At 43.7% G+C, this 27,654-nt stretch overlaps 1 protein-coding gene across 4 annotated transcripts in view; it reads right to left on the bottom strand.

The window, feature by feature from the left end:
• The window catches only part of ndst3 (N-deacetylase/N-sulfotransferase (heparan glucosaminyl) 3), a 1,004,816-nt gene that overhangs the window by 81,965 nt on the left and 895,197 nt on the right, over positions 1–27,654 (bottom strand). For all 4 annotated transcript variants that reach the window (XM_078543131.1, XM_078543140.1, XM_078543148.1 and 1 more), the window contains one exon: positions 15,187–15,315. In XM_078543131.1, coding sequence (XP_078399257.1) covers positions 15,187–15,315 — 129 coding nt within the window. The remainder of the gene's footprint in view (positions 1–15,186; positions 15,316–27,654) is intronic.

The raw sequence follows: 27,654 nt of genomic DNA, 5'->3' as shown, positions 1-27,654 counted from the left end.
CAGAGTTTTGGATGACTTTAGATTTATAGAGGATGGGAGGTCAGCCAAGAGAGGTAGCCAAGTTCAGAGGTAACAAAGGCATGGATAAAGATTTCAGCAACAGATGAGCTGAGGCAGGGATGTGGGCAGGTGATATTATGAAGGTGGAAGTCGGTGGTCCTGGTGATGGAGCTATCTATAGTCGGAAGCTCATCTTTGGTTAAATATGACTCCAAGGTTGCAAGCGGTTCAGTATCAGACAGTTACCAGGAGTAGGGATGGAATTGGTGTCTAGGGAAGAGTTTGTGATGGGGGCCAAAGACAATGGCTTTGTCCTGCCAAAATTTAATTGGAAGAAATTTCTGCTGATCCAATACTGGATGTCAGCCATCCAGTGTGATATATTAGAGATAGTGTAGGGATCGAGAGAGATGGTGGTGAGTTGGAGTAGGATGTCGTCAGCATAAATGTGGAACTTAACATTGTTTTCAGATGATGTCACTAGGGAACAGAATATAGGTAAGAAATAGGAGGGCACTCTAAAAGTAACTTTGCAGGAGTGGGAAGTGGAACCCATGCAAGTGATTATCTGCCTACTACTGGATCGATAAGAATGGAACCAGTTGAGTGAATCTGCACCCAGCTGTCAGATGAAGGAGCGGGGTTGGAGGAGGATGGTGTGGTCAACTGTGTTAGAGGCTAGTCAAGAATGGGCCCTACCAGCAATAAATGTTCTCTTTCCTTGCTCGGTGTAATTGGAGCCAAGCAACATTCAGGAAAGGAAGGTTGGCACTGAAACTATTACAATAAGGAACTTCAGTGAACTATTAGGTGCACCTTAGTTCTTCAGCTTACTAGGCCGACCATGCATTGGTGTCCTTCCCATGATGTTACTGATATGCAATTTGATTAAATAGCCCACTGCCCACTGAAGGCATGGCAGCCAATGGTGGAACTGAGAATTTGAGGATTGGAGAGATCTCGGAGGGTTGTAGAGCTGGACGAAGTTACAGAGATGGGGAGGGGTGAGTCCATGAAGAGATATAAAAATATGGATGAGAATTCCAAAAGAGGTTGAATGCACAGGTGCAATAGTGTTGTGGGAATTTGTCTTTGATGTCATGAACATGCCCAAAGTATGTTTACTACAAAATGTACCCTCATATCTGAGACTAACGTCCCCTCCCTAAACATTCATAATTATTTCCCATGCAGTCCTCTCAAGAGACTGCCCACTGAATGTTGATCATGAATGAGACAAATATAAGCAGCAACTTACTGAAATCTTAAAGCTTTTACTCTGAAATCTTAAAAGAACTTGATAAAAAGTACACATTGACAGCTCAGGATGTGTCCCAGTACCTCACAGCACTCTTTCACAGCAAGCGCCTAAACAGGCACACACTCTGGAGGATGTAGTTAATGAGCTTGAGGAAGTAGCACCAGTGCACAGATGAAGAGCAGCAAGTGCTATTGGCAGGTGAGAAGCAGGCACATACTCCCCAGGGGATGAACATGACTCCTTCATCATTTTAAAGGCTAGAAATTCCTTGCAAGGTCTGCCTGTAACTTTGCTCTCTGAGCAGGAACTTCCATAGGGACATTTCTGCCTGTTCAACATATGCTGCAAAATCTAGCTTCACCCTTTTGATTGCGGATCAAAAGGTGCCTTTCTATTTATTGATTCGTGGAAATTGAGGATCGCTAACAAGACCAGCATTTATTGTCCATCCCTAACTATGCTTGAGAAGTTGGTGGTGAGTTCACCTCCTTGAACTGCTCCACGTGGTGGAAGTTAGGAAACAAATCCCAGGATTTTATTCAGAGACAGTAAAGTATTTCCAAGTCAGGATGGTGTATGGCTTGGAAAGGAATTTGCAAGTGCTGGTGTTCCCATGAATCTGCTGCCCGTGTCCTTTTAGGTGGCAGAGGTTGGAGGTTGCTGTGAAGGAGTCTTGGTTAGTTGCTGCAGTGCTTCTTGTAAATGGTACACACTGCTCCTACTGTACACCAGAGAGTGTGGACATTTAAGATGGTGGAAAGGGTACCGATCATGTGGACTACTTTGTCCAGGATGGTGTCGAGCTCTTAAGTGTTCTTGGAGCTGTACTCATCCAGGCAAGTGAAATGTATTCTATCATACTCTTGACTTGCGCCTTGTAGATGGTGGGCAAGTTTTGGGGAGTCAGGGAGTGAGTTACTTGCCTAAGAATTCACAGGACCTGACCTGCGTGTCAAGGGGAGATGGTTAGATTCCCTCTTGTTGGAGGTGGTCATTGCCTAGCACTTGTGTGGCATGTATGTTACTTGCCACTGATCAGTCCAATGAGCACCACCAACTTAAGAGTATCTAAACATCGCCCCTTGATATTCAAGGCATTACCATCACTGAATTCCCCATTATCAACATCCTGTTGGGGTTACCATTGATCAGGAATTTAACTGGACCAACCATATAACTATTGTGACTACAAGGACAGGTCAGAAAGTTCATAAACCTGGAGCCCCCTTCCTAACAGTCCATGAGTGGGTCAAGAAGGCAGCTGGCCACCAACGTCTGAAAGACTATCATGGACAGGCAACAAATGATTGCCTTGCCAGCAATGCTCACATCTCTTGCACAAATAAAATTAAAAGATGCATATTGCAAACATGTACCTCCCGACCCTACGACCACAGTTTCAGTCTGCTCCGATATGTAAGAGCCTAAGGCCTGGATTTTTCCTACGGTGGGCCGACTGGACGGACTGGCGGAGGCAGGCTCAGAGCCGATTGCCGCCTGCAATTGGCTGCGCGCCACCATTTTACGCGGGTGGGCCAATTAAAGCCCGCAAGCTTAACGTGCGGCCGGAGCGCTACCTATGCGGGCGGGGGGAGGAGGGAGAGTCGGGGTCTGCGCTCTTTCGTGCATGCATGCGAAAGAGCGCAGCAATCTCCCTGAGCCACAGAGCTGCCTCAGGGAGATTGAATGGTTATGAGAATTAATAAAGAATAGATTAAAAAATTTATTCAAGTATGTCCCCTCATGTGACTGTTCACATGAGTTGGGACATGTTTATAAAGGTGGGAAAATTTATGTATTTATTTTATAAAAGTTTCAGGAAACCTCATCCCGCCCGTGGATGAGGTTTCCTGAAAAACGTGAAGGCCACTTGGGCTTTTCGCCTGCCCGCCAACCTTAACGTTGGACGGGCAACATTCAGAACTACTTTAATTACTTCCTTAATGGCCTTAATAGGCCATTGACATTTCAGCAGGTGTGCAGCCACCTCTGGCTCACGCCCACCGAACAAAATATCGAGATGACATGCAATGATGTCGAGATGCACACCTGACATCATCGCACGTCATTTTATGCGCCGGTGTGTCAGGCCCGCCCCTGCACACCGACCGGAAGATTCAGCCCTAAGTGAATCCCCAGGTGATGCTCACCATCTGAATACAATGTAAGCTCAATTACTAAACAATTAGTACATTCCCTTCTCTTTCTTTCAATAAAAAAGTTTACAAGAAAAAATTTTAAAAAGTTAAATCCAAAGTTTCCATATTGTATAGAAAGAATCGCATTGAGAGACCCTCTCCTCTCGCCCTAACAGTATTGTCATAAATGTATTTCTTTTAGTGAAACAATGTGACAGTTGATAGCTCTCTAGCATTTGTTTCAAGCTGGCAAGGTCAATCTGTAACCTTTTCTCACTCACTGTTCGTAAAGTGTACATGAACCCACAATGAACAATTATCTACATAGCCTTCAATAGCTATAGTATCTTCAGGACACTTGACTGAAGAGAGTCTCAATTAAAATATTTGACAAATAGAATCCTATATTCAGTGCCTCCACAACAGCCAGCGTTCCAGCAACCAGATCACTTTTAAAACCCTTTTTTATTTTCTTACTTTCACAAGCTAAAGGACAACAACTTCCCATTTGCACTCATAAAAAAAACTACAAAACCACTTGCACTTGAACAGCCATCAGGAAGATTAGAATGTGAAGCACCACTAAAAATGATGAGTTTCATGTTCCTCGGGTGACCTAAGGATAGGAACTAAGTACACATTTATCTGGATTTAATTTTTCTAATGTATTATTTCCCCGTAAGCATTCTCTACTTTGGGGTGTTTCATTGGAATACTTAATTCCAATACATCAAAAGTAGCATCTCATCTAGTGCACAACCAGTTCAACTGAACAATAAAGCTTCACAACTGCTCTGTCTCTTTTAAAAAAAAATTATCTTTCTGTGATGATCTAGAATGATTAACTGGGTTGGGAATAACTCTCTCTGAATAGAATTGCTGATTGCTGTTCCAAAGTTATACCAGGCCTACTTTACTTAACATCTAAATCAATATATTTAAAATTCCCAAAAGTTTGACTCTCAATTTTAAATTTTTCTCTAATTTTAATATCACATTTCTCGAATTCCACAGAACCACCCCATATGAAATTGTCAACATGCATCATGAACATGCCTCATGAACATGCCTGAAGATTTTCCAATATGATACCAATAAGGCATTGCAGAATCTGCTTTTAGTTGAACACAACCTATTTTCAGCAAAACAGGTCTCACCAAAAGATACCATACCTTGGAATCATTATTCAGGCTATTGAAACATTTGTTCAGTTTGTGCAGTTTTTCTTTTACATCTGCCATGTGACCAAAAGAGCTAAAAGATTTTTAAGATCTGCTTTCCAGCTGTGTGAGAATCCATTTCAACATCTGTGTCACCCTTAACTCTTCCAAATCCCTAGCAGTTACCTTGCTTTATTCTTAAAAATCTCATCCACAAGGATTGTTACAGTACAAAGCCATCTATGTGACAAAGCTGGTCAACCCTTATCTGGTACCTCTGAACAATAAGCTCCAACTTTCTCCAACCATCTAATTTCCTTTGCTTTGTCTCTTTTATTAATTTGTCTTCAAGTTTATTGGCAGCCATCACTTCACAATCATGACCCTCATACATCAAATCTCCTGAATTAAATTCAGATGGTCTAATATAATGCCTCAGCATCCTATGAATTTTCTTTGAGACCTCAGCATTAATAAAAGCCCATACTCCCTGCATGTAAGCATTTCAAATGCGCAGTAAAAATGGAACCAATTGTAATACTTGCTAGAGAAGGAAGACTATTACAAAGAACCAATGACAATTAGGGGTTTCACCCATAGACTAATTGATAAGAATGATACCCTGCAACCATTTGGAAACAATTCTTTGCATGAGCTGTCAATGCCACGGTGATTGTCAATTTGTAGCTTAGTTGATCAGCTAAAATTTTATGCACTATTTTATTGATCACAGTATGCTTCCTTTCAAAAAAACTATTGCTAAAAGGACATGCAGCTGCTGTATTCATGACATTGATATTCATGCTTTCACACATGTCTCTGAACTACTAGTTAAAATTAACCCCCATTGTCAGTCAGAAACCTTGCTGGTGTTCCAAGTCACAGTCACTATCCATTTCTCCATAATTTTTTTCTATAATAACCCTCTTTTCCTTGCTATATATTAGTGTAGAAATACTAAATCTGTTTGCCAGGTCAATAAAATGTAGGGTGAAAATATTTCTCTGTTCCATTACTTTAGATCCATGGCAACTGTCTCATTAAAGTCAAGTGCCAATAGAAGGCTTATAATTGGACATGACAGCATCCTTTGATACTTTTTACAGATTTCATAATTCTCACTAATCACTTTGATTAGCATTGCATACTTCTCATCAACTACCCCTGCATTATTTAGCAGGATTTTTAACCATTGACAAGAAGCATGTGCAAATTGTCTATGTAATATTCTTATCACCTTACGCCATTAATGCTTGTCTAATACCCAGAATCATTGTATGGTTACAAACCAGAAGGAGGCCTTTCAATCTATCAAGTTGATGCTGGCTCTCAGCAAGAGCAATTTAGCCAATTCCACAGTGGGCCCTGCAATTTTTTTCTATTCAGGTGCTCAACCAATTTTCTTTTGAATGCCATGATTGAATCTGCCTCCACCACCCTTTCAGGCAGTGCATTCCCCCTAGTAGCATAAAAAGTTCTCTCTCATTTTGCCATTAGCTCTTTTGCCAATCATGTTAAATCTATGTCCTCTGGTTCTCGATCCTTCTGCCAACAGAAGAGTTTCTCTCTCTTTCTACTTTGACTAGACTCCAGGATTTTTAACACCTTTAGCAAATCTCCACTCAACTTTCCCTTCACTAAGAAGAAGTCCAGTTTCTCTATTCTATCCGCGTAATTAAAATCCCTCATCCCTGCAACCAATCTTGTAAATCTTTTCCACAACCTCTCTAAGGCCTTCACATCCTTCCTAAAACGTGATACCCAGAATTGGACACAATACTCCATTTAAGGCTGAACCAGCATTTTACAAATAATTGTCATAATTTCTTTGATTTTGTATTCAATGTCTCTGTTTATAAAGTTCAGGATCCCATATGCCTTTTTAACTACTTTCTCAACCAATCATCATCAAGTTTTTTTAAGAGCAAAGAGTCATGCTCTGACTGGGTAAACTCCAGTTCAGCTGTAATTCCAAAAATAATTGCTTTATCATACACTATGTCAAGTTTCATCTTTTTCATAGAATGTTCACTCAACAACACAGGTATCTCACTAGAGACTACATCAGTATTTATAAAATGGCTTACTCCAATTATCTTACAGGGAATTACAGCTTTCTTTAGTTACCTCAAAGTGTCATTGCCAAACCTAAAGCAAGTAATATTTTTATATTCCTTAACCTTGCATCAATCTTCACTATTTGATGAATCATGATAACATTTTGATCAATCTGTCCCACGGACTATTGAAGTACAAGTACTATCCAATACAGCACAGTTAAAGGAGTGCATGTATATTGTATTCAAAGAGCTAAAACTCCTTGTGATCAATATAATTTGTTTGGATTCATTATTACCTTCATTCTTTTTCTCAGAATTCTCTTTAGCATATGACATTTTAAAGACTCTGCCTCTCTGCTTTGGGCAGTTCACTGCATATGATACTTCAAGTCACACCTAAAGGATCTATTAACTGTACCTCAGCATTCCTGGGTTTCATTTGCCCATCATTGCAATTCCAATTCTGTCCTCTGTTGTAATAGCCAGATCTCCGAAAGGTGCTTTCATCCTCATTCTGCCTGTCTTTAATCCTTCCTGTGTATTGACATCTATATCCAACATTGGACAATTTTGAAATCTGGTAATCATTGAATCTTCTATTCTTTGTGCCACAGAGAATGTCTCATTAGTTCCATTAAGGCTGAAGGAAATGACAATGTCCAAGAATATTTTCAAGGCATTTAATCCAACGTTCTTCCTCTCCAAGAACCAAACACAAGTTAGAACCTGTTGCCTGTCTATATGAGACACCTTAGCACAATCCAGTAACTTAAACTACAGTGCCCACCAAGGGACCCTATTCAATCTGTTAAAGTCCATGATATATTCTTACATTGAATAACCATGGGCAGAAATTTTCGCTTGGCAGGCGGGCGCGTGCCCGACCCGCTCGAGTGTGAAATGACGTGCGTTCACATCGGCCGAGCGTGCCAACGTCAACACGCAATCGCGCGATAGTTCTATTGGTGGGGACGTGCCAGAGTTAGCAGCGTGCCTACCGACAATTAAAAGGCCTGTTAAGGCCATTAAGTAATCAATTAAATTAAAATTTTCGCAGCCCATCCAACCTAACGGTTGGCGGGCAGGCAAAAAGGCTGAGCGGCCTTTGCATTTTTTTCAAAATCTCATCCATGGGCGGGATGAGGTTTCCAAAAGCAAATAAAAATAAAATAAAAACTTTAATTTTTCATTAATAACATATCCCTGCTCACGTGACAGAGTCACTGGAGGGGACATGTTTCATTACATTTTTATTTTTTTATTTTAAAAAAATATCTCTTCATCTCCCTGAGGCAGCTCTGTGCCTCAGAGAGATTATTCAGCGCTCACTCACGTGCATGCGTGAAGTTCACACTCAGCCCCGCTTGCCCTCCTCTCCGCCCCAACGCTACACAGGCAGCGCTCAGCGCTGCCTCTCGTGTTTGACGCTGGACAGGCTTTAATTGGCCCGCCAGCGTGAATTCGCGGTCCGGTGCCGATTGCGGGCGGTGGTTTGCTTCCTGCCCGCCTTCACCTGCCATCGCTGAGCACCCCCGCCAAGGGCAAAATTCTTCCCCATACGTTTTCTGAAAGCTATCAGTTTCAGACCATGCCTCATAGGCATTTAACAGGTCATCTTTTTTGTAGATATCATCAGACAGTCATCATACCCCGATAGTTTAAACTTGCTTTCTGCCATTTTTCACAATGGCCATTAGGATTTTTATTTTATGTCTGAAAATTGTTTTCATAATTTGAAAACTTCACTTTTAGGCAACCATCCTCTGCTACCATGTTCTATTTCAGATATCCAGGTGAAAGATAGAACTGGACCAATCATTACATACTTACAAGCTTTTATTTACAGATACACATCACAAACATGCACCTCCTAACCAGTTTCATTCTGCTCCTAACTGTAGGAGACCAAGTGAATGTCTATTTCAATTCCCAACAAATGAATAAAATTAAATACTCAATGATTATACAATTAACAGTGGAAATTTGTTTTAATTTTCCCCTCCCCAAAAACAATTAAAGGTACCCCTTTATCCTTTTTTTCTCCCATTATCTTTAATTGAAGAGGGTTTTCCACTGGAAGAATTACCAGTAAAAAGTTAACCGTCAACTTTCTTTCAGTATCTGTAAGGTATTTTGGGAGAAATTATGACTTTATTGCTCCAGCACAGGTGCATGTGTGCAATTCTGCAGCTTGTGTCAAGAGAGAATGGCTGTATTTGTTAATGGTTCTACTCTTACATTCTGCAGTTACTGTTGATTGATGAATTGCCATACTATACCATTGATGAGATTTGGTTGGAATCTTTTGATTAATAGCTATGGAAGATACTAAAAATTTTTGTCCTCTAGTGGCAGTAAATGGCAGATTAACTGGCATTCAACCCTGGCACGCTCCCTATCTCCTGTACTCTGGGATCTTGATCGTGCCAAATCTAATTCAATCACTAATGCACACAGCATCCCGAAACAGCCAGGGTGCATTTTTGGACAGACTTATTTTGTACTTGCTTCTGTAACTCCTTGTCCTCGTAGGCAACAGGACATCAACCTTTTAATATAGCAGACTAATTAAAGAAACAAGACTTCAAAATTGCAAATGCTGCCTTTGTAGCATGATGGAAGAAACTAAAAAACAAATCAACATGTTGCTTGCGATTAAGGGTAGCTCTGTGCCTGAGGTGAGTCTCCCTGCTCCTTGATCTTAATTCTCTTCACTTTTTTGCCTCACCAGAGTCTTTCTCTACCTTAAGGGATATAGCTTCCTGCTGAGTAATAGAGCCAGCACTCCATTTATTAGGCAGTCGTGCTGCCTAATAATATTAACAGATATTTTTTCACCAAAGTTGAAACAACTACATGACTTGACCTCTTTTGCTCATTTATTTCAGAACTATTTAGTAAAGAAAGGAAGATTTGCACATTTAAAAATTTCAGGACATCTCAAAGCACTTTGCAACCCATGAAGTGCTTCTTTTAAAGAGGGACTGTTGTGATGTAGGAAATAAAGCAGCCAATTTGCACAGAGCAAGATCACACAAACAGCAATGTGATAATAGCCAGATGGTCTGTTTTCAGTGATGTTGCTTAAGGAATAAGTATTGTCAGGACACCAGGGAGACCCACCTTCCTCTTCTTCAACTAGTACCTTCAGATCTTTTAAATCCAGCTAAATGATCAGATGTGGAATGAGACTTGAACCCATGATCCTCTTGAGTACTTGTGGGGGCAAAGCCTACAGTCTGATTTAAAGCAGTTAATGAAACATTGTGAGTTCCGTACGACTCTAAACGCCATGCTCAGAGATCGGTTAGTGTGTGGTGTGAACGAGGACACTATTCAGAAAAGATCATTGTCCAAAGTGAATTTGGATTTCACAAAGGCACTAGAGATAGCACTGGTCATGGAAAGCACAGTAAGAGGTTCAAAAGCAATAAAGGGTGCGCAAAATGGCGTCGTCCTCCACATCGGGCTGGAAACCCCAGCAAAAAAGGGCACAAAAATGCAAGACTCTGCCAAGAAGCAGGAAATAGCCTCCGCTAGCTGATGAATAAAGGAAAATAACTTAGCAGCGAAATAAAAGAATAATTTTAATAGAGATGGAAAGAAACAGTCTTTTAGCGATTGACAGTTTAAAAAAATTGAAGGCTATTATTGTCAGAGAAATGGATATATGATGAGGCAGTGCAAGGAAAGAATCAAGCAGGCTTGTAAACAAAAGAAGCCCAATGAAATCTATAATCTAGAAGAGCCTGAAACAACAAATTCAGACTCTTATTCATTGTTTAATCTGAAAGTTGGAAAGACAGAACCAATATCTGTCACAGTGAAGGTAATGGCAAACCTGTGAGAATGCAAATGGACACGAGAGCTTCCACTACAGTAATTGGGGAACATACCTTCAAATATTTGAATAATGGTGAAATCAATTAACTTTAAAAGAAACAGCTGCCAAGCTAAAAACATATACAGGTGAAGACATTCAAGTAAAAGGCATAAGCAGAGTAACTGTCCATTATGGAAGCCAATCAGCAAAGCTACCAATGTTGGTATTGAGAGACAGAGGACCAAGTTTTCTAGGGTGAAATTGGCTAAGGGAAATCAACCTTGATTGGTCAATGGGATACAGTGACAGCTCCATTACACCCATGTGGCCAGATGGGCCTTGGGTGTGGTTACACATTGACTACATTGGGCCTTTCCTGCTCATTGTTTCTGCTCATTGTCGATGCCCATTCAAAATGGTTGGACATATATGAGGTAAAGTCACCAACATCGGGCGCTACAATTAAGAAACTACATCAGAGTTTTTCATTCACAGACCACCAGAAGTAGTCGTTTCTGATAACAGCACGGCATTTATGAGTGCTGAATTTCAACAATTTATCAGCCTCAATGGTATCACCCACAAATATACTGCACTGTACCACCCTTCCTCAAATGCACTGGCCAAAAGGGTGGTTCAAATGTTCAAGGCAGGCATGAGAAAGCTAACTGGTGATTCCTTGGCAACCAAGCTGGCACACTTTCTTTTTCATTACAGGATTGCCCCTCATACGACAACAGGTGTCACACCTGCAGAGTTATTGTTGAAATACCGTCGCAGGAAAAGATTGAGCTTAATAATGCCGAATTTAGAGGGGAAGGTGGAAAGGAGTCAGGGAAGCCAGAAAACTAGACCCGATTGGCACAGTCGTGAGTGAAAATTTACCGTGGGAGATCCGGTATATGTGAAGAAATTCAGAGAAGGATCACAGTGGTTACCGGTTGAAATAAGTGAGGTGACTGTACCTTTATCTTACTGTCTGGAGGTGGAAGGCCAGATCATTCGTAAACATGTGGACCATTTAAGGAAGAGAGAGACAAATCACCAAGATTTGGTTCCACCAGTGACCATGACCGGGTCTGTGTTCCCTGTTGAGAATACTCAACCCAGGACTGACATGTCTGATGTTCCTGTAAGAGTTGAGGATACAGAACTGCAAGTACCCACTGAAGCATCTGGTGTTTAGGCAACTCCAGAAAAGGAGGTCCCTGACAAAGCATCTGAAGTTGTGAAGCTGCGACATTCCACATGTACCAGGAAACCACCTGAAAGACTGAAATTGTGAATTCCTTACCCAGAGTAGATGATATGTTGTCTTGAAAAATATGTACTTGTAAATATAATATCTATAGCCAAATTAAAGGGGTAGGAATGCAGTAATTATGGTTTTATTTAGTGTGTAATGTGCTTTTAAGAATAATACTAGTTAAGGAATATCACATGATCTGTAATAACCAATAGGAGAATATCTACCTCAGCAGTCAGTGTAGAGATAGGGCAGAATTTAGCCATTGTCGGCAGGGGTGGGCAGGGGCAGTTAGGAAGCTGACCGCCGCCTGCGATCGAGGTCAGAAGGTGATTTCAAGGCCTGCCCAGCCTTAAATACGAGATGCAGTGCTCAGCGCTGCCTTAACTAGCGGGCGGGTGGGGGGTGAGGAGGGCGAGCGCGAACCTCACGCATGTGCACGAGTGCACCCTTGGGAATCTCCCTGAGGCACAGAGCTGCCTCAGGGAGGTGAAGAGTTTTCAAAAAAGAATTAGAAAAATGTTATAAAACATGTCCCCTCATGTGCCTCTGATGTTTCCAGCTTACTGAGTATCTGTTTGATTAAGTGGGGATACTCTCACCTTTGAGTCAATAGCCTGTGAGTCTGATCTCCAATATAGGACATGAGCATGTGATCTATTTGACAGTTCAGAGGGATTTTTTTTTGGACGAAGATCCCTTATCGATGCTTCAAAGAAGAGGGGGAAGCTCTCCCTGTATCCTAGTCAACATTTATCCCTTAACTGACATCATCAAATATTGTTCATCTCATTGTTGTTTGTTGGGCCATATGGTGTGCAAATCTGCTGCTACATGTGGCTACATAACAATGACTATGCTTTAAAAGTAATTCTTGGCTGTGAAGTACTCTAGAGCACCCTGAGGTCATGGAAGGAGCTATAAAAATTAAAATTCCTTCTGTATGAAGGAAGAGTTAGATGAAATTGCATCAACGTATAATGTTGCCAGTTGTTGTAACCCAAGGATCTGCATCACAGGGATGCTTCCTCCTGTAGTTGTGTTCGAGACTATGGTCCCCACTTCCATCTCTCTTCCTATAAGACAGCATGGCATAGCTGCTCAATGCAATCAGACAACTGTAAAATACAAAGGGCAGAATATTTTGGATGGTGGGGTTGCCTGTCCCACAACTGAAGAGCTGATGGAGAACACATCCCCTCCAATCACAGCAGCCCAACAGCCATTTAAGGAGCATTAGTTGGCTGGAGACAGGACTTCTGCACCTCACTGAGGTGCACTTCCCGCCTCAGAGAGCTCCCGGCTTCTTTGAATGGCCAGCAGTTCTGTCCTCCCAGTGACACCAGTGGCCAAACCTGGGACTACAAGTAGCCCCCAGATTAAAAGTTCTGGAGTCCAGGACCAGGGTAAGCACGGTGGGTCTCACAGCAGGGAGGGGAGGTGAGTGGGGTCCTTGATGGAGAGACTGGGGGGTGCTTTCCACCCAAGGAATAAGGACATAGCAGCTAGACTGGGTCTGGGGAAGGTGGTGAAGAACCAACAAGGGGGAAAAACATATTTGACATCATCTTCACCAACCTACCTGCCGCAAATGCAACTGTTCATGACAGTACGGTAGGAGTGACAACCACACAGTCGTTGTGGAGACGAAGTCCCGGCTTCACACTGAGGATACCCTCCATCATGTTGTGTGGCACTACCACTGTGCTAAATGAGATAGCTTTCGAACAGATCTAGCAGCTCAAGACTGGGCATCCATGAGGCGCTGTGGGCAATCAGCAGCAGCAGAATTGTACTTGAATATAATCTGGCATATTCCCCACTCTATCAAGCCAGGGGATCAATCCTGGTTCAATGAAGAGTGCAAGAGGGCATGTCAGGAGCAGCACCAGGCATACCTAAAAATGAGGTGTAGACCTGGTGAAGCTACAACACAGGACTACTTGTGTGCCAGACAGCAAGTGTTAGACAGGGCTAAGCGATCCCACAACCAACAGATCAGACCTAAGCTCTGCAGTTCTGCCACATCCAGTCTTGAATGCTGGTAGACAATTAAACAACTCACTGGAGGGGAAGGCTCCACAAATATCACCATCCTCAATGATGGAGGGGCCCAGCACATCAGTGCAAAAGATAAAGCTGAAGCATTCACAACAATCTACAGCCAGAAGTGCCGAGTGGATGATCCATCTCAGCCTCCTCCGGAGATCGACAGCATCACAGATGCCAGTCTTCAGCCAATTCGATTCACTCCACGTGATATCAAGAAATAGCTGAAGGCACTGGATACTGCAAAGGCTATGGGTCCTGATAATATTCCGGCAATAGTACTGAAGACTTGTGTTCCAAAACTTGCCGCGTCCCTAGCCAAGCTGTTCCAGTACAGCTACAATGCTGGCATCTACCCAGCTATGTGGAAAATTGCCCAGGTTATGTTCTACCCACAAAAAGCAGGACAAATCCAACCCGGCCAATTACCGCTCCATCAGTCTACTCTCCATCGTCACCAAAGTAATGAAAGGGGTCATCAACAGTGCTATCAAGCAGCACTTGCTTAGCAATAACCTGCTCACTGATGCCCAGTTTGGGTTCTGCCACGGCCACTCAGCTCCTGACCTCATTACAGCCTTGGACCAAACATGGACAAAAGAGCTGAACTCCTGAGGAGAGGTAAAAGTGACTGCCTTTGACATCAAAGCAGCATTTACCCAAGTGTGGCATCAAGGAGCCCTAGCAAACCTGGAGTCAATGGGAAAGTCAGGGGGAAAACTTTCCGCTGGTTGGAGTCATACCTAGCACAAATGAAAAAGGTTGTGGTTGCTGGAGGTCAGTCATCTCAATACAGGACACCACAGCAGGAATTCCTCAGGGTCGGGCCCTAGGCCCAACCATCTTCAGCTGCTTCATCAATGACCTTCCTTCCATCATAAGGTCAGAAGTGGGGATGTTCACTGAAGAATGCACAATGTTCAGCACCATTCGCGACTGTCAGACAAGGGGGGTTACCTCCTTTTAGGGGTGCCCTGTACCCATTGGAGGCACCTGCTCCCAAGATTGTACCACCCTCCCTTTAACCCTCCACCCCTGGCCTCTCCAGCCCAGCCCCCCAACCCCTTCACCCCTTCGCTGGGATCTGCCAGCCAGGTCCATTCAAAATCCCAGACTTACCATAATAGTTTCCAACCCCCTTCCTGGGCACTTAATTTCCAGGACATTATTTATTCTACAGTCTACATCAAAAAAATGTGCATTTGCGAATTGTCTTTGACATGCCAAAACAAAATTTTTCACAGAAGCAAAATAAGACAAAAGCTGACACGGAGCCAAAGAGAGAGATATTAGGACAGGTGATTAAAAGATTAATCAAAAACTAGACTTTTAGGAGAGAAACTAGAGGAAGATGAGTTCAGGACTGGGGGTGGGGGGAAGCTTTCGAGAAAATCAAGATTCTCTTTGCCACCACAAATGCTCACAACTACAGATAGTTTAAATACTTACTGGATTAAGGAGAACAGTGAGGAAAAGTTCTCCTCCTCTGATGCTTTTATCCAGTTCTCTTGGACCTCCAGGGTACTCCTTGTAGAATATGGTATGGGTAAAAAGGCCACAGGTCTGTCGTGGAAGTACCTGAAGAATAAGATATACAAAAGGATATATTTGAGCAGGTTTTCCTCAAAGCAACATGTTACACAAAGCAGAATAAATTGGAGGAAAACAGATAATGAACTACTGAGAATTCAATTTGAAAAGTTCTTTAGAAAGCAGTGGAAAAGGTCAAGTAATCGTTTTGATATTTAGTCCTCTTTACCTGCTTCTGGAACTGCTAGAGAAATAGTAATTTCTTATATAGGCCCCTGGGTCTTTTAAAGAAAAACACTGACAGTTTGTTACAAATGAGCTTATTTCAATTATTTCATTCTAATAACATCATGAAGTTCTTATTGTAACACAATGAATTGTTTGTGAAGTTTTTCTTACTTGAACAACAATTTCTGACTAAAACGTTCAACTGACTGACAGTTTTGTCAAATGGAAAAAGCAGGCAGATCAAGTTCAGCTGTATTAAACAACTAGCTCAGCTGAAATGTTTGTATATTTTCAATATGGATTCCAAAGCTGCCTAAAAAAACAAAGTTTCTACATTTTTTACTTTACAGCCTGAAATTTCAACCTAAAACTTCGCAGTAATTGTACCTTTCATAAGGGAATTGGATAATTAACTCGAAAGGGAAAATTTTGCTTGATTATGAGGAAAAAGCCTTGGAGTGGGATGACAGAAAAAGCACAGGCACAATGGGCTGAATGGCCTCAATCTACACTGTCTGACTCTATGGTTTTACAGGGTGGCATGGTGCTTGCCTTGCCCCACCATCCGTCCCAGCTAAAAAGTTGGGGGCGAGCTTGCCCATAATCCCGATGACTGCCCCTCGGCAATTTAACGCTTAGAGCAGCGTTAATTGCTTTAAGGCGAGACTTCCGCCCCTTCCTCAGGAGAATGTCTGACTTAGAGAGAAGCTGGTCATTTGGAAGACTGGAAACTGTAGTCCCAGCAGTGTCAGCCAGGAGCAGTGGCCACTGCTGGGACCACAGGCAGTCCCGCCACGTCGAGGAGATCTGTTAATTCTAGGGTCAGGGGTCTCAGAGAGAGGGGTGAGGTGGGTGGGGGACAGGGTTCAAGAGGCTGGGGGAGGGTTAAAGGGGCAATGACCTAGAGGAGAGCAACAGGATAATGCCTCCGACGGGCTCGGGGACCCGCAAAGGGGGTCCCCCCTTACCCAACACCAACGTGCTTAGCTAAAACTGCTGGGCTTTGTGTATATTGTGGGCCTCCCCCAAGGTGGGTTAAATACTGGTGTGGTGGAATAAGATCCTTAATTGGCCATTAATTGGCCACTTAAGGGCCTCAATAAGCCCAAGGGTGAGCAGACTGCTCGACACCTCCACCGTCCCCTGTAAAATTTCAGACAGGCCACCCACTGGATTCCACTTGTTCTCCCCACCCCACCTTCAAACAGGGCAACAGGGGTGCATAATACGCAGTCCCGTGTGTAGATTTGAATAGTGAGTACAGGCAGGTTGGTTAACCATGATGCCATCAAAGCCAAGTTCAATCCTCTTCGCCTCTGCCAATAATAATGGGAAGTGTCCACACTTTCTAGCAGTACAGGCATCTTCTGTTTAACTCGTTTGGAGTCAACCAAATAAGCTAAATTAACAAAATGAGGGACAAAATAAACACAGCCCCTAAATTAGGAAGACTGAGATACCAAATTAAACCAAAATGTGATTAAGGGGGCCAATAAAATACTCCAGTCCCCACGGTGTCCAACAAGCATGGAAGGCCTCAACGGTGCCAGCAGACACCACATGCTCCCTCTCCAGGGACACCCAGCCGCGAACATAGCCGCAGAAGGGGGGCAGACAGTCGGGTCAGATGACATTCTCATAGTATGTTGTTCAGTTAGGGGCCTGAATAGTGGGGCCTCCATTTTTTGCAGTTCCTGCGCATGCAAGCTGGCCTTCCCCGCTGCTCACCTCACTGACCCCCTTGTTGCTTCCCGCTCGTCACACTTCACACCACCCCTCTCGTAAACCCTTGGTCACAGTAAAGGCTTGAAAGAGGGGCAGTGGGTGCTAGGGAGCGAGAAGAACACCTGAGCAAGACGAGGTCAGGAAGGCCAGTGAGAGGCCGGAAGTCAGGAAGCAACCAGTAAATAAAAAGGATTTTTGGGCCAGTTAGGTTCAAGACAGCCAACACTGTAAATTATTAATATAAAAATTAGAGGTCAGGATGTAACCAACCCTCAATACATGCTTTCTTATGGAAAAGTGGTTTTCGTTTGGCACATTTTCGTTTAGGAACCCATTAGGAATGCTAAACAAGGGATAGCTTTAAGCATTGAAAAGTGAACAAGAGCATCCATGTATGGCTGATTTTCTCCCTCAACTCAGAGCCATTGTACAGCTGAGACTCACTAATTCAGCATGTACTATGGATCAAACCTAGGACTTCACTGATCTGCATGGCTCTTTCCCATAGTAGGAAGGGCATTTACTAATTGAACTCCTGATGGAGCTCCCTAGTTCATGTTTTTACAAGGGTCAGTTGGTGTCCAGAATAAAACACGGTAGCTCATGATCAGAGAATTTGGTATTCGATGATCTATCAGACAGCCCATTTTTTCATGTTGATTAAATAGGAATAAACCACCCAACTTTTCATTGTAACAAAAGCATCATTCCATTTCGTAAGATGCTGTATGAATTAAGATTAGATTTTTATTTCAATTAGAAATGGAATTTTACTACATCTGGATGTGTCAAACTGAACCTCATTGGGCAGCAAGAGGTCAGGGAGACCAGAGAGGGGAAGGAGGGTGGACATGCCAGCAAGCATGTGCAGGAACTGCATAAAAGTGAAAATGGAGGACGTGCTATTCAGATAAATTCCACTCCAACTTAATTTCCTGGGAGTCATACCACTTCTCCATAAAATGCATTGCTTACTTTTGAATGTGTAAAATTAACTCCCACGTTGAGAACGCTGTTAGTAAAGAGACTTCAATGGAAAAGAAAATTGAGAGTGGTATAAAACAGGCTGCCAATTCATCATTTGAGCATTTCACTGTACTGGTGAAGGCCAATTTCACTCCCGGGACCTTTAATTAACGCCCAGATCCCTAATTTATTTCAGCAATGATTTTTTTTCTAACATGCTACATCCCATTCTGATGCTTATCTGGTTTTGTTAAACTGATTTTAAAAAAGCCAAATAAATTAAATGATTTTTGTCCTCCAACAACCCTGCCCCAACCCCCATCACAAGCCAAATTGGAATAGATAATTAAACTAATTCAAACACAGCCATTGCCAAGAGGGTTTTTCCCTCTTCTAACTTACTGAGGATTGGAGTACCAAGTTTATGTGGCATGGGCTGGTGAGAGTGATAATATAAATGGGATACCCACAAGCAGCATTAGCTTCCACACTTATGAAGATTTTATCCAGGTTAATGGGCGGATTATGCACAACTTTGTGGATTGACCTATATTGGCAGCATTCACTGACTTGACTTACTATTTAGATTGTGTTCTTAGACCTGACCCATTTAAATTTTTGTACCACAGAATTATAGAATAGTTACAATGCAGAAGGAGGCCATTTGGTCCATCTTGTCTGTGCTGACCCTCCGAAGGAGCAATTTGCTTAGTGCCACTCACAGAATCACACAGTGCAGAAGAGGCCCTTCGGCCCATCGAGTCTGAACCGACACACGAGAAACACCTGACCTACCTACCTAATCCCATTTACCAGCATTTGGCCCATAGTCTTGAATGTTATGACATGCCAAGTGCTCATCCAGGTACTTTTTAAAGGATATGTGGCAACCTGTCTCCACCACCCTCCCAGGCAGTGCATTCCAGACCGTCACCACCCTCTGGGTAAAAAAGTTTTTCCTCACATCCCCCCTAAACCTCCTGCCCCTCACCTTGAACTTATGGCCCCTTGTGACTGACCCTTCAACTAAGGGGAACGGTTGTTCCCTATCCACCCTGTCCGTGCCCCTCATAATCTTGTACACCTCAATCAGGTCACCCCTCAGTCTTCTCTGCTCCAACGAAAACAACCCAAGTCTATCCAACCTCTCTTCATAACTTAAATGTTTCATCCCAGGCAACATCCTGGTGAATCTCCTCTGCACCCCCTCCAGTGCAATCACATCCTTCCTATAATGTGGCGACCAGAACTGCACACAGTACTCCAGCAGTGGCCTGGTTCTATACAACTCCAACATGACCTCCCTACTTTTGTAATCTATACCTCGATTGATAAAGGCAAGTGTCCCATATGCTTTTTTCACCACCCCACTAATATGCCCCTCCGCCTTCAGAGATCAATGGACACACACGCCAAGGTCCCTTTGTTCCTCAGAACTTCCTAGTGCCATGCCATTCATTGAATACTTCCTTGTCAAATTACTCCTTCCAAAGTGAATCACCTCACACTTTTCTGGGTTAAATTCCATCTGCCACTTATCTGCCCATTTGACTATCCTGTCTATATCTTCCTGTAGCCCAAGACACTCAACCTCACTGCTAACCATCCGGCCAATCTTTGTGTCATCCGCAAGCTTACTAATCCTACCCCCCACATAGTCATCTATGTCGTTTGTATAAATGACAAATAATAGGGGACCCAGCGCAGATCCCTGCGGTACACAACTGGACACTGGCTCCCAGTCACTAAAGCATCCTCCTGTCATCACCCTCTGCCTCCTACAACTAAGCCAATTTTGAATCCACCTTATCAAATTACCTTGTATCGCATGTGCCTTTGCCTTCTTTATAAGTCTCCCATGTGGGACCTTGTCAAAGGCTTTGCTGAAATCCATATAAACTACATCAACTGCACCACCCTCATCTTCACACCTGGTCACCTCCTCAAAAAATTCAATCAAATTTGTTAGGCATGACCTCCCTCTGAAAAGCCATGCTGACTATGCCTGATCAAACCTTGCCTCTCCAAGTGGAGATAGATACTCTCCTTCAGATATTTCTCCAATAGTTTCCCTACCACTGACATGAGACTCACTGGCCTGTAGCTCCCTGGCTTATCTCTACAACCCTTCTTAAATAGCGGAACCACATTAGCTGTTCTCCAGTCCCCTAGTCTTTTCTCTATAGCCGAGCATTTTTTCCTTTTTCAGATAATGATCCAATTCCCTTTTGAAACCATCAGTTGACCCTGCCTCCACCACAGTCTCAGGTAGTACGTTCCAAATTCTAACCACTCACTGTGTAAAAAAGCTTTTCCTCATGTAGCTATTGCTTCTTTTGCCAATTACCTTAAATCTGTGTTCTCCAATTCTCAATCGTTCCATCAATGGGAAGTTTTCTCTCCATCTACTCTGTCCACATCCCTCATGATTTTGAATATATCTATCAAATCTCCTTCTCCTCTCCAAGGAGAACAGTCCCAGCTTCTCCAATCTTATCTACTTAGCTTAAATTCCTCATGCATGGAGCCATTTTCATAAATCTTTTCTGCACTCCCTCTAAAGCCTTCACATCTTTCCTAAAGTGTGCTTCTCAGAACTGGATGCAATGGTCTAGTTGAGGTTGATATAATGTCCCGAGGCTGGTGAAACCTTTGACATATTCCATCAATTTATCTGTCTCTGTGTTAAAACCACTGATGATTTTTACATTCTAGCATCATTGACATTACAGATACACAAAACAGATCCTTATCAGAATCAAAAATGTCCAAAATACATATCCCTGACCCAAATGCCACTTCCCCCTTCAATCCATAATCTCGTCTGGTTGACAAGCTACAAATGATGTAACCATGCATCTCTTGCTTTCCTCTCTCCCCTCACCACAACCCTAACCTTAAGTCTTTTACTGTTCAGATACCCAAGAGCTGCTAACTGGCCAAACAGCAGTGGAAGAGCAGGAAGACAGTGACTGGCAGTTCCATTTATAACTGATGTGAAATTCTGATGCAGGGTTACATCTGAATTGTTCAATCTGAAATCTATCTTTCTTTTTCAGATGCTCATAGACCTGCCCTACATTTCCAGCATCTTCTGTTTTATTTCAGATATTCCTCAATTTGTGATTTTTTTTTGATCATTAATATGAAGAAAATACTTCAGAAGTAATTCAGAACAAAATCTGTAGCTTTTAATAATGTGAAGCTACAGTAGTTGTGTTCTGTGTTGTATAAATCTTTTTACCTTCAGGCAATTTATAAACATCCTATCACTTCTGTTTGAGTCAGCCATGTTATATTGCTTTAGCCTAAGTTAACGATGTAGACAGCCTGGGGATAACTTTGACATTATGTAATGGTGTAAAATGGGTGATAGCCAATCACTGGACTTTTACATGTCTCTCAGAATTGACTGCCAATTCACTGTCCAACCATTTTACACTTTGCGCAAAATCAAAATTTAGCGCTTTCTTTCTGTCCATTAATTATTGCTTATCTTTTACTTTCTGAATTTCGGTAAATTGTGATATGTTTTTCTACATATTATTGTAACATTATAAAGAAATAAACGCATAGCAGTGCAAATCCAGGTATTCTCGAGATTTAGATAAGCAATTGATGAACTACTCCAACACAGAAGAAGGTCATTCAACCCATCGTGCTGCTGAGGCCATGGCCAGCAGCGGGGCTGCAGTCATTGAAGAAACAGTATTCTCACACCTAATCCTCCTCCTCGAATGCCACTTCCCCCTTCATCCCATAATCTCGTCTGGTTGACAAGCTACAAATGATGTAACCATGCACCTCTTGCTTTCCTCTCTTCCCTCACCACAACTCTAACCTTGAGTCTTTTACCGTTCAGATACCCAAGAGCTGCTACCTGGCCAAGCAGCGGTGGAAGAGCAGGAAGACAGTGACGATGAAGAAATACCCTCACTCGCTCTCACACTCCAAACCACAGGCTCAGATACTGACAGCTTGTATTAATCAGAAAGTTGCTTAGACGTAGTGAGGCAACAAGGAACAGCCGGCAGCAAGAGCAAGAGACAAGGGCAGTGCAGGTGCCAGCTCACCGAAGGGTGAGGCTGCACATGAGTTTAGGTGCAGAGGATTTGGATGGGCACATCAATGAGTCGGCCTACAGAAGGAGGTTGACGGGGTGTGTACACAGAAATGTTTGATGTATTGGGAAGTCTGCCAGAAAGCCTGTGTTCAGTGCCAAGGAGCATGAGGAGATTGGCACCAACTTGGCACAGGTTTCTACACAGAGCTTGGAGATCACCCTTTCCGGTGAGGAAATGGCGGCCAATTCCATTTGCACACTCACAGACCCAACCATGATGCCGCACCTGATGTCCAATGTCTCCACTTCTATTGCAGCCTAAGAAGTCACACAACATCTGAGTGCTGCAGTGGAAGCTAAGACAGAGGTCATGCAAGCTCAGTTTGCTGCCATGCAAACGTAGACTGCTGCCATTATGGCTGTAAACACCACTGTTATGTAACATGTGGTTTAAGCACGTGGACTGCACAAAGGTTAAAAAAAACAGGGCTCCTTTGTTCCACTGGCATCAAAGCCATATAAAGTCTGAAGGGAAAGCTTAACTTAAAGGAACAATCTATTCACAGTGAATATTCATGGCCAATGCTCCAGATCCTGCTGCTGCCCTTTTCCCTCTCTCTCTCCACAAGGCTTCTCAGACTCAGGAATGCTGCCGGTTGGTCTGACTGGGTCTCCAATTCCCCTTCCTGGCTCTTTAGCCACCCTCAGGGGTTTCAAGCTGCCTCATTCATGGTCTTGTCACTCACCACGCTGCCACTCAAGTCCTAAACTTGTCCTTGCTGCTTTCTCCCTCACCTCATGACATCTGCCTTCACCCCTCAGCTTGCTAAAGACACTACTCCCTGCAGGGAGGGGGCAACCAGTTCTCCTGCTTGGTGCTCTCCCTCACCATCGCCACCTGTTGCCAGAGGCCCTGCTACACATGTCCCTGCTTGAGAGTAAACATGTCACATGGTGACTGTTTACTGTGCAATCACATAAACAGTGGATTTGATTGAGCTACCTCAGCTCGCATATTTGAGTCCACATTGGTGTCAGCATTCCCTTCATGACATACATTCCAGGATTCCCTGTCACTATCCAACTCCTTTTCACTCAGGCCACTGCTGGCTCCTATTCAGGTTCCACTAAGCTGTTAAGTTGGCTGCTTGCCCTCACATCATCCACCAGACTTTGGGCACTGTGCAACTTCCCTTTGGTCTTCAGAGGTTACCCTCCAGATACAGGTTCAACATCATGGGTATGACCACTCGTGTTGAGCCACTTCCCCGCTTTGGCCAAAGTACACCTTTCGCAGTTCTGGCAGTAATCAGCAGCCATCCCTGGCGAGTAACATCACCTTCTTGTCAGCACAGCTATTTTCTCTGATGCTTGGTATCCCACCTGACCATAAACAATGGTCAACGTTTGTCACTTGAGACTGCTGGGCAGGATGAGTTGCTTCACTTCTCTCCAGTTGTCATGAACCAGTCAGTAGAGTAAAGTGCCCTCCTCCTTGGTCCTCTTCCAGCTCCTCTGTAGTTTACATGCTTATTTGGACTCCTTCGTTAGGCAGTGTCAGGCTAGTGGATGTTTAGTCTTCCTGTAGAAGTGAAATCTACTGATGTCTTCATCAAGCAGTCGAAGCAATCCTTCTTCGAGATGGATGGCAAAGGTAAGACTGTACATGACTCTATCCCTCTGGATTGGGTTTGGATCTCCCTCATAAGCACATCGGTGATACTTTGCCAACTCCCTGCTCAGATTCTGCAGAGGATTGGGGTGCGAATGCTGCCATTTGCTTGAGGCATGGGCATGGCATCTGCCGTAATCCTCGCTAAACTGGCAAAAGTGGGTTCCCTTTCATGGTCAGGCTTCCAGCTGAGGGCTGCAGCATTTCCATTTCCTTTGCCAGGCCTGTGTCGTCTCTGGTGAGGGAGGAGGACTGGAGTTGTGCTGCTTACGGTCACCATGCCTGACGTCTATGATGTACGTGGTTGTTGAGGGCAGTCTTGTTGCAAGTGCTCAACCCTGTTACAATTCCTGCACCTATTTGGGGTATCCCTTAGGCTTGCTTGGTTGCGAGGCTTACTGTAGACATAGGACAGCAAGGATTGAATTTGTGCTTACTGTGCAGCAATCTGTTTCACCTGCCTCTTCAGCCTGAGGTCTACACCCCCGTCCATGCTGACACCTCCCCGATGGTGGCCTCTGTCCTGGTCTGAGGAGACCAGTCCTCTCCCACAATGTGGATGAGGTAATCTCCTGCATCAAAGGACAATTGGAGTTAGTCACTGTTAAATCTCCTCAACTCCCTTTGAGTGTCTTCGTCCCTCACCTCTTTAGCTAGGCGTTTTTTCAGCTGCATGTCCCTGGTCAATTTGAAGATGGGATCCAGGAGGAGGATGTCATTGAAATTCACCAACTCCAGGGATATGGAGACCGGGTCCCCTCTCAACTTGCTTGTACTCATAAAACCTCAGCTATGACAGGCTACTACTGTCCCCAACAACCCATGCCAGGACCTCAAAGAGCCACTGAGGACTTCTTTGAACATCTGCACTTCTCCCCAGTATTTTCCAGCGTGCTTTCCCGCACAGGTGTTCCATCACACACGCTGCTTGCTCCCTCTCGCTGAGGCCCCTGGATGCCATGACTAGCTGTGCGTCCTCGATCCAGCCCTTGGTCACCAGGTCTTTGGACATCTCTGGTCTTCCCCCAAATCTGTCCAGCTCCCTACAATCAGCAGGTAAAATATCCATGAAAGGACATTCCATCCTTCCTTTGTTATGTTAAAGGATAGCACACTGCAAATTGCGTCTTGGTCATTACTTCAGTTCTCAGCTTCAAAGTGTGAAGCCTGCGCCTCTTCTAGGGCTGCAGCTACTTCAGCCTCCCTCACTGACAGGCCAGCTTCAGTTCTTTCACCATCTGTTTGAACTCAGCCAGGCATCTTTCAATTTCATTCGCCATGGTTCGATGCCTGTGTTGTGGAATCCCACTCCTGACACCAAAATGTAACATGCAATTTAAGGACATGGACTGCATGAAGGTTAAAAAAAAAACAGGGTTCCTTCATTCCACTGGCATCAAAGCCATATAAACTCTCAAGGGAAAGCTTAACTTAAAGGAACAAGATATTTACAGTGAATATTCACGGTTGATGTTCCAGATCCTTGCTGTTGCCCTGCTTTCTCTCTCTCTCTCTCTCTCTATGAGGCTTCTCAGATGTGGAGGTGCCGCCAATCAGTCTGACTAAGTCTTCAATTCCCCTTTCTGGCTCTTGAGCCACCCTCAGGAGTGCCCTATACATGGCCTTGTTGCTCACCATGCTGCCACTCACAAGTCCTGGACTTGTACTTGCTGCTTTCTCCCTTTCCTCATGGCATCTGCCTCCACCCCTTAGCTTGCTAAAGGCACTGCTCCCTGCAGGGAGGGCCCCAAAGGTGTCGACCAACTCTTCTGCTCAGTGCTCTCCCCCACTATCACCACCACCTGCTGGAGGCCCAGGTTTGTAGGGTGTCACAGCAGTGCAGCAATCTGTCCTTCAACTTTACTAGGATTGCTGAGGTGCCACACAGGCCTCATGCAGCTGTCATCTCTCAGGATGATGACATTTGTACACCCACCACTACAGCTCTGCAATGCCCTTGCTGTTGCCTGTCAACCAGTCAGCAGAGACTGTTTCCATCCATGCTGAGGTGGTGCAGTTTGAAGCTGGACCTTCAAGGGCTAGAGCTGTTCAAGGTCACACTGCAAGACTATCTGTAGTCTCCACAACTGAAGCCATTGATACAATGCTGCAGACACTGGTGTAGCACTTGTTACAAATGCATAATTTTAAGATTAATATGTTTTAAGATTATAACTTATGGTTTATAGGGCATTATTCTGGTTTGGGAGACTGTGATTTTAAATGTGGGGTAAGAAAGATTGGTCTGGATAGCTTATCAGAAAGGCCTAGAATTATAGATCAAAGCGGAAATCTTGTTGTGTTGCTGGGATGGTTGTAAGAGGTATTCACACCGAGAATTATAGGGGCCTCTCTGAAAAGCTCTTGAGGAGATGGACTGTCTCTAGGGAGAAGGTTTGAAGTTAAGGTGTAAACCGGCTGGGGGGTGCGGTGAAAGGCAAGTTAAATTATTCATGTAATTTCCCCAGTTAAAAGAATGTTTGAAGGCAAATTAAACAATGAAAGGTTTTAAACTATTCTTGTAACTTTCAGATTCAAGATAGGTTTAAAGTTAAAGATAATTAATTCACATTTCTATCTGGGAATATCACATTGCCATGGTGATGGGCTGTGGGGGATTTTTTTTATTATTCATTCATGGGATGTGGGCATCGTTGGCTAGGCCTGCATTTATTGCCCATCCCTAATTGCCCTTGTTCAGAGGGCATTTAAGCATCAACCACATTGCTGAGGGCCTGGAGTCTGGACCAGGTAAGAACAGCAGATTTCAGTGAACCAGATGGGTTTTTACAACAATTGACAATGGTTTCATGGTCATCATTAGACTTTTAATTCCAGATTTTTATTGAATTCAAATTCCTGCTGTGGTGGGATTCAAATCCAGGTCCCCAGAGCATTATCCTGGGTCTCTGGATTACTACTCCCGCAACAATACCACTACACTATCGCCTCCCAAAACAAAGGAAGGTTTTCACCAGTCCGTGAGGCAATCAACCTGGAAGCAGTCAGTCTGGAAGGCAGCTTTTGTCTGGCAGCAGCTTGGAGAAGGCAGAAAGCGGATCTGCCAACAGCCAGGACAAGAAGCCTTCAGGAACCAGAGTGTTTCTGATTTGGAGTCACTATGCTGAAATTGCAAGTGAGGCCCATGCTCAGGCTGTGAAAATTGACAGCCAGTCCTGAAAGGCAGTGTGTTGGCTGCCTCCTCCTTTCTTCCTTCTCTGTTTCTCCTCCTCCTCCTCATGCTGTTCACTGTATACCTGGTGACAAGGGCTGTGCTTTCATGATGGCAAAGTTGTGCAGCATGCAGCACAGCACCACGAATCTTGACATGCTGTCTGGTGAGTACTGCAGAACCCCTAAAGAGCAGTTCCAGTGGTGGAGGCATTGTTGAAGGACCCCAATGTTCTGCTCTATCATATTGCAATTTGCAGCATGGTCTTCATTGTATACTTGCTCTTCACTTGTTGTGGGGTTCACACCGGAGTCATGAGCCATGTTGTCAAAGGATAGCCCTCATCACTCATTAGTCACCCTTTGTTTTTTCTTGGTAGCTCAAATACAGTTGACAACAGGCTGCTGCAGGATGAAGGCACCATGACTACTGCCAAGATACTGGGCATTGACCTGCATGATTCGTTGTGTGTGAGATCACACGCCAGCTGGATATTGAGGGAATGGAATTCCTTTCAGTTGTTGACACTTGCCCACAAAGTGACATGTTTACAGTCAATGG

Source organism: Cetorhinus maximus, chromosome 1 (assembly GCF_964194155.1).
Source record: "Cetorhinus maximus chromosome 1, sCetMax3.hap1.1, whole genome shotgun sequence".
NCBI lineage: Eukaryota > Metazoa > Chordata > Chondrichthyes > Lamniformes > Cetorhinidae > Cetorhinus > Cetorhinus maximus.
This window is presented reverse-complemented; position numbering and strand designations above follow the sequence as displayed.